The sequence below is a fragment of the Poeciliopsis prolifica genome, unplaced genomic scaffold (assembly GCF_027474105.1).
Source record: "Poeciliopsis prolifica strain line A6 unplaced genomic scaffold, Auburn_PproV2 SCAFFOLD003, whole genome shotgun sequence".
Taxonomy (NCBI): domain Eukaryota; kingdom Metazoa; phylum Chordata; class Actinopteri; order Cyprinodontiformes; family Poeciliidae; genus Poeciliopsis; species Poeciliopsis prolifica.
The window spans coordinates 6,797,418-6,805,363 of NW_026562378.1; the positions used below are offsets into that span (position 1 = coordinate 6,797,418).

Genomic DNA, 7,946 nt, shown 5'->3' on the forward strand with positions numbered 1-7,946 from the left:
TGACTCCGAGTTTCCCCTATAAGTCCTTTTGTCCAACAAGCACCACAAACCAGACGAAGAGCGCAAACTGCACTGTGAGCTCATTACATTAGAAATGTGCTGTTTGAAATTCAGTCCCAAAACACACCGCATGTGGACACATTTAGATGGCATAAGAACACAAACAACAACAAAAATAAATAAAACACATTTGGCACAGACCTCCTCCACAGACACATCCTGCAGGGCTTCAGGGTCCCGCGAGCCTCGGATCCAGCTCAATATCTGACCCATGTTAGACCAACCTGCGTGTGTGCGTGTGTGTGTGTTTGTCTGTTGGCCTGCGAGTCCTATCTGTCTGCTTGCTGCATGTTCCCAGCAGCCAGGCAGAAAGCAGCGAATGAAAAGAGAGAGGGGAGGGGAGAACGACTGGAAGGTGTGGTTAAGGAGTAAAGAGGGATCAGATGTTGGGCAGCGGTGTAAACTCTCTCTGAGCTATAAGGGGACGAGAGCTGACCAGAGGACCCATCAGATCATGTTTGGACGCACACACCAGGGCATACGCACATAGAAAAAACAAACTTCATATCTTTATGCGACACAATTATTACACCAATGGCATTAGCACATGTTCACACTTCCTACTGGGATAAAAGACTTGTGCCATGTTCCCGACACCCTCACTGAATCACCATGGAGAGTAAACAAAGAGAAGAAAAACCCCGAGAACTTTGACCCTGTTCTTTACTGCCTTGGTTTTACCTCTTAAAGATAAAAGCAGGAAGCGATAAAGGTTACACCCTTGGATGTAATCGATGTTTAAGTGAGCAAAATAAAGGCCATGGGAAGAAAGGTTTTTGTGCTGCAATGTGCAGCAAAGCGGAGTAGCGTGTTTTGACAGCTGGGAATGCAGGGAGTGTTTTTCTGCAGTTGTGCAAAGATCGAAGGCGAGAGAGAGCGTCCTGAATCTTACAATACTCCTCTTGCCTTATGCAAGAAAAAAACACAGAAATATCACAACAAATATGTTGGGGATTTTTTTTAGCTGTGCTAATGTTATATTTACAATTTATAAATTGAGCAAGAGTAGAAGTTGCAATCTCTGTCATATCTATGATGCTTTTTTTTCTCCACAACTTTACGTCTCTCTTTAAATAGTTGATGGGTGGGGTGAGCCAGTAAAAAAAAATTAAAAATCCTTTGATTTAATCACCGAGACAGATCCAGTCTGACACCTGAGCCGTTTGGGCTTTTTCAGCCTTTCCGAAGAACACCTCAATTCATTTTCTTGACAACCAAACGGTTTCACAACCAGTTTCAACCAGCCTAGAACAACGCACTCGCTTATGTGTCTCACCAGGTGAATCATTAAGGCTTCATAAGCACCAAATCTGCCCCTCTCAAACACACACACAATAGGTTTGCTGGAAACTAATCAGTATTGGGACATAAAAACAACAGGGAGCGTCCGCTGCTGCTAACACACACATGTGGGAGTGGGATGCATTTCAGGAACTTGGATGACCTCATCCCTCACTCACCCTTTATTGCATCACCTTATTTGTGATAAGACTTTAATACAGCTAAAGAATAAATGTACCGATATGAGGGCTGCAAATGGTTTGCCCTCGTGTTATAGGAATGTGGAATAAATCAATTATTTTTAACAAAATCAACACCATAATTGTTGGTTGCATGTTGTTAAGACTTTGAACAGCCCTTTTCTTGCCAATAGCACTTATTCTGTGTTTCACAAGGTTTAATTTTCAGAGAGAGGGATGTTTGATCTTTGACCACTACTCCTTTCACAGTCACTCTCTCCTGGGTCATTTGGGCCTGGTGACTCATTTTTGAGTTGGATCGATCAGCTCTTTTGGATCATTAACCAATAAAATCCACTAACAACATTATGTTCAATTTTCTGGCAGAGGCAACCAGATTTTTATTCTAAATCCACGCAGTCCAGCGAGGTGAAGGAACAAGCCCACAGCATCACAAACCCTCCACCGTACTTAGCAATAATAATAATAATAATAATTAATATCATTATTTCCACAAATCCTACTTTGTTTCACTTCAATTAATCCTGGACTGTTTGGTCATAAAAATTGGGAAACCAATTACTCGGTTGGTTATGTTGAGTTCATGTGTAAAGAATAAAAGTATTTTTAGAGCACTTTTTATGCAGTCAAGTGTAACACAGATGCCTTACGGATGAGGTGGAAAACAGACACCCTAAACCACTAGAGAAACATATTAGAAATGATGAAAGTACAAAGAATGAAAACCAAAAAAGAACAATCGTCTGTTTATAATGATAAAGAACTGAAAGAGAGAGATAAATCAGTCACTTGTGTGGTATAAAGAACTCTGGAAACAAAATGAACACAAGTCCAAGAGTCCATTTAAACTCAAATTAAAGGTTGGACTTTTCTCAGTTTTTTTAAAGCAGAAAAAAAAACTTAGATCAGTTTAGTCCTCTTCCATCTTGTCACTGTGTTCACACAATATGAATCAAGTTACACAAGTGTGCCTTTTATAAGGCACACGCTGCAGCTATAAAAGTCACCAAAGGTGTTCAGGCTCCTTCACCTCAGAACGTACTTCACATGCACTCGTGGAAACGATCATACGTGAAACATGTGGGAACAGAGTAACAATACAGGCTCTTCCACATAGCAAACCCTGGCACGGTCCCGGTCAGGCAGGCACACCTACGGCTGCATAAAACACCGCAGATAAATGAACTTGCCAAACAAGCTGGTGCACCATGGGAAATTTATGTTTTCCGCTGCAGCCTCCCAAACAGCTATTTAGATAGAAATCAGCAGAGCTTTATCTGAAAGTTCAGTGAATGCAGTTTCCTTTTAACATCTGCACTGAAATGAATGTTTTGGGGGGTTTTGTTTGTTTGTTTTTTCAGCAGGCAAATGTAAAAAAATGTATAAATACAGCCACTGAGGTAAACCAGAAACTGTGTCTTAGTTAAATATATAGTGTGGTATATGTAACTGGACCCTGCTGCTAATTCCTCTTTATATTTAGAGCCACACCGCTGTACAGCCACTGCAACTCACCCGCTGTAATTCATTTACAAACTGAGCAACACGCCCACATGCTGTGAAAAAGTATTTGCACCCTTGCACATTTCTTGTGTTTTCTGTTTTCATGACACGAACAAGTCTCAAATCCTCAAAACAAACTTTAACAGAGATATGAGCTGAAGAGATACAAGAAGCAGCTTATGATTTCCACACCAACCCTGACGGACGTGGAAAAAGCAATTGGCCCCGAAACCTAATAGGCGGTTGAGCCACCATTAGCCAAAGTTCATGGGTTCATTTGTAATTTTTCATCATCTGTTGAATTTCTTTAGATTGAAGCAGATCATTTATCCCAATTCGTGTCGTCAGTCATTGATTATACAGATCTTGAAGTAATCAGGCCAGTTGAAATCAAACTAAGTTTTCAAAACAAGGTGGCCAATTATAGATAATTCATAATTTCAGAGGCGGACTGGCGGTGATACATTTTTATCATTGGGCCAGGTTAGTCCAGACCATTTCCTTGGTTGCATTAAAAAAAAGCTGAATTTAAAAACTGTATTTATATCTGAAAAAACAACATTTGTTTAATTATCTGAAATGTTTATGCGTGGAATAAAAAAAAAAAGCAGCAGACATGGAAGAGGTCTAAAAATAAAACTGGAAACTGAAATAAATCAAACTAAAAACACCAGATTACTTAGAAAGCGATCATAGGACGCTCAGAGTGCGTTTGCACGTTGAAAGTGAATCTCACATCAAAATAAATGAGAATTCAGATTTTCTAGTCTGCACACACTTAGTAAAACTCGTCTTAATTGTTCGCCCTTAAAGCGAATTCATGTGAAAACGTTAACAAAGACATAGCAGCTGATGTCACTCTACCTCCTTAAAAAGAGTTGTTCTGTCAGCCGTAATTAAATCCAACATCACACGCTGTCAGCATCGCTTTGCGTCAAAGCAGTTCTCGGGCAGAGACTGCAAACTTCAGTTTCAGTCTCTGCTGTTTTCTGTGAGTTTGTTTCCGGACTGCAATTGTCCCTTTTTGTTTTGCTCTTGCATTAAAAGCTTCTTCCTCCCTTGGGGGCCTTTCAGCTGATACAGGACTTGTTTGATTGTGAATGATCAACTTTGGGCAGATTCTTCAAAAGGCTTTTGAATTTGATCTGGGGTTGATCTGCACAGTTCAAACCCAAAACGGTCTACTCTCTGAACAATACACAGGCTGGACAATACCACAGTGTCTATTCTTTAACATCATTGTTTGGACAGATTATTGTGGCAACTCCACGTATTTAGAAATTGTAATAACAATAAATCAGACTTGGTTTTCTGGGCTGATGTCTTTTAGATTTTCCCATGATGTCACACAATGAAACATTGACTTTGAGTTGCTCAAAAGTATATGACCAGGTGTGCCTCTATCAAATCAAAATACTTTAAGCTAATCAGAAAGCTTCCTAAGCGTCCCCATCATCATCTGGTTTTCCACAAATGATTCAATGCCAAATTAATCTCAGTGTAAACTTCTGAATATAAGAAAGTAGTAAAATACACCTTATTAGTCTTAGAATAAAAGAATGAGATTATTAGTCTTAGAATAAAAGAATAAGATTATTAGTCTTAGAATAAAAGAATAAGATTATTAGTCTTAGAATAAGACTAATAAGTAGAAAGTAGAAATAATGTTGGTCATCCTAACCGACCTAAAACATGAAAAGTTTATTATAAGACACAGAAAAAAAATTCATTTAATCAGAAAAAAAATCCTTGATAAAAATGTGATTTTTCTCAATAAGAGGATTCCAAAGACTTGAACGTCTCCAGAAGAAAAATTAGTTGAAAAATAACTTTGTGTGAATCTGTAGAGAGAGTCTTTATCGTCAGGTGATGGATAACCCAGGCTTACCTGACTGTATACAGCAGAGGGAGACAAACACACACACACACACACACACACACACACACACACACACACACACACACACACACACACACACACACACACACACACACACACACACACACACACACACACACCTTTCATGTTAATATAAAACAACAAGCACTAATCCACAGTGAGTTTCTCATGATTCAGTCTTTGTCTGCTGCTCCCACTTTTGGATTGTATTGCTCTAGAGAACACTGCACAATGGTAAGCTGTTTAAAACCCTTATTTCTTTCAGCTAAAACAACAAAACCTTACCCTACCCACAGTGTAGACTTATTACATCCACATAACAGACAAAAATATAGTTGAGCAGTTACAAGTTTCACTGAAGTGCATTTCATTTCAGTCACTCAATTAAACTGAAACATCCCCCAAACCTCTGAACTGTGTTTCATGAGTTTTGGAAGATTGATACAACATATTTCATCAATCTGGTGCAAATGAAAGCGTTGTGAGTTTGAGACAAGAGAAGGAGGTGGAATCAGTACCTTGCCATAATGAGACTCTGCAGAGGGATAGAGTGAAGATTTGCTATAATGATGGACTTCAAGATGAGGAGCGGCCGCTCTTCCTTGCTATGAACACACACACACACACACACACACACACACACACACACACACACACACACACACACACACACCAGCTTGTTATTATGAGAACAAACGTTCTGGAGGCAGAATGATTATCATTGTTCAGTCTGAATTCAGTGGAAACCAACAAACAGGATGCAGCCGTTTCAACCTATTGCCACAGACTGTTTGTGCCGCTGCCATCAGGCAAGCGGTTCAGGAATATACGGACTACAACAAACAGACTGAGAAACAGTTTCTTCCCCACAGCCGTCAGAGCCATTACTCCCTGACGCCCCCTCCCACACATATCATAACCTCACATACACCCCCCACCCCCACACAGCCATATTGTTCTGCACTTGCACTGTCACATCATCTGCACTTTACCATAATTGGACCTGCTGCTTCTTCTTTGGTGTGGTTGAGTGCCTTTAGTTAATTTTAGTTGTATACATTATTATTATTGTGTGTTTGTTTATTTAATATTGTATATTTTGACTTTTTGCACGGGAGTTGCAATAGAAATTTCGTTGAATCCTGTTCAATGACAATAAATGCTATTCTATTCTTCTATTCTATTCTATTCTTCTATTGTTTCAATGGGATACTCAGGCCACTTTGCTTTCTGGACGGCTAACAAAATGGGGGTTAAAAGTGACATTAGTATTAATTTGAAATACGTCAGATCACGCTTAACGGCATAAATTCAGTACTTGCGTAATAACAACATCCAGTGTTCAGAAAGTTATCTCAGTTCAGATAGTCACACACCTTCCTGTTTAAATAATGCTTGATGGCAGAATAAAGCTGCTACAACACTGCATCTGGTTTGGGTCAAGTTTCGAAGCACGCCCAGCAGAACCGAGACGTTTTCAGACAATGCTGGGCTTTGCGCATTGAAGCGCCGCATCCAAAACGAGTGCCAATTATTACTTCAAATGTACTGCCTTTAAAATCGATGTTGCGGGGGAGTCTGGAGAGGTGGAGGCACGGAAAATCATTAGAGAGAGAGAGAGAGACTATGAGACAACAACTGGTGTACTTACAAGAGTCATCCAGTACGCAGCGTACGCCATGAGGGACCAAAGCTGAAGTCTGCGCTTCTGTTCCTGCGCTCTCGGAAACAAATCCTGGTTTATGTCGAGCCTCCCCGAAAGCCGCGCCACTCCCTGCAGACTGCACCTTGTCGCACACTGTCTGCTCTGCAACGCTTCCTTTCTCTGACTCAATGGGTGCAGAAAGTTTCACAACTTTCGAAGGAATTTCGGGCTCCTTATCGGAGCCACACACACCGACCTGCTCCACCCAGTGAACGCGTTTTTTGTTTTGTTTTGTTTTGTTTTTGAAAATGAAAAGCCAAAATGGTAAATGGACTGAACTTATATAGCGCTTTTCCAGTCATTTTGACCACTCAAAGCGCTTTACACTAGAGTCACATTCACCCATTCATACACCGATACGCAGACCAGTAGGCAATTTAGGGTTAAGTGCCTTGCCCAGAGGCACATCGACATATGGCAGGACGAAGCTGGAATCGAACCTACAACCTTCCGATTGCACGACAACTCTGCCACACAACCACAGTCGCCTTAATAGTTGCCATAAGCGTTCCAGAAGCAGTGATCATGCCTCTCTAAGTGGACAGGAAGCAAGTTTGTTGTTAGTATCAGCGAGACATTCAGTCACTCCTGCATGCAGAGGATGAATCAGGTCCAAAAGTGCCCCCAAAAAAATCCTGTATGCCACCGTGGAGATTGCGTTGTTCGGCTCTTTCTGAGCTTATTATGAAAAGCAAAGATCAAACGTACCTCCTTGGTGTTTTTCTGATGGCCGTGGCTTCTCCTCTTATGTGGCATCTTTGCAGACCAGGATGGATAAACCTTCTCCGGCTCCCTTTGTGTCCCGACTTGTCTCACTGCGTGAGTTCGGACCCAGTTGAGCCGAACTGCCCCTCCCGCTGCATGGTGGGGGGGAAAAATGAGGGTTTTTAGGAATGCTTGCAGAAAATGGTAAACCCAAAGATGATTCAGCATGATGGTGTGTGTCCGTGCGCGTGTGTGTGCGTGTGTGTGTGTGTGTGGTGGTGGGGGGTGGTGCGTGTGTGTGTGTGTGTGTGCGTGTGTGTGTGTGTGTCAGCGTGCAGTGGCTCTCTCTACCTTTAGTGTTCAGATACTTTCTGAGCTCCTGCTGCAGAGGCTCGACAGGAAACGGACACAGCTCCTCCACATGGACCAGACCAGCGCCACCTTCTGGCCGGCTGCTGACGTCTGCTTCAGCAGGGTGTGGTAATGAGACGCTAATGAGAATGAACCAGATATTTTTCAGAGAGCAGAGAAACGAAAGAGGACAGAAAAGATGGAGCTCTTGGAAAAACAGGTGTTAAGTTTCGAGATTTCT

General features: G+C 41.5%; 1 protein-coding gene across 18 annotated transcripts in view; it reads right to left on the minus strand.

Moving 5' to 3' along the window:
- Positions 1 to 7,479, minus strand: part of cast (calpastatin) — a 35,419-nt gene extending 27,940 nt beyond the window's left edge. For 2 of the 18 annotated variants that reach the window (XM_055021037.1, XM_055021018.1), the window contains exons 1-2: positions 7,358 to 7,474; positions 5,463 to 5,549 (exon numbers count right to left, since the gene is read on the minus strand). In XM_055021037.1, the coding sequence (XP_054877012.1) occupies positions 5,463 to 5,549; positions 7,358 to 7,405 (135 nt within the window). In that variant the 5' untranslated portion in view covers positions 7,406 to 7,474. Of the gene's footprint in view, positions 1 to 201; positions 346 to 5,462; positions 5,550 to 6,595; positions 6,749 to 7,357 lie in introns of those variants that run through there. The other 16 variants (XM_055021071.1, XM_055021027.1, XM_055021054.1 and 13 more) reach the window with 11 other exon arrangements.
- Between the last annotated feature and the right edge of the window lie 467 nt (positions 7,480 to 7,946).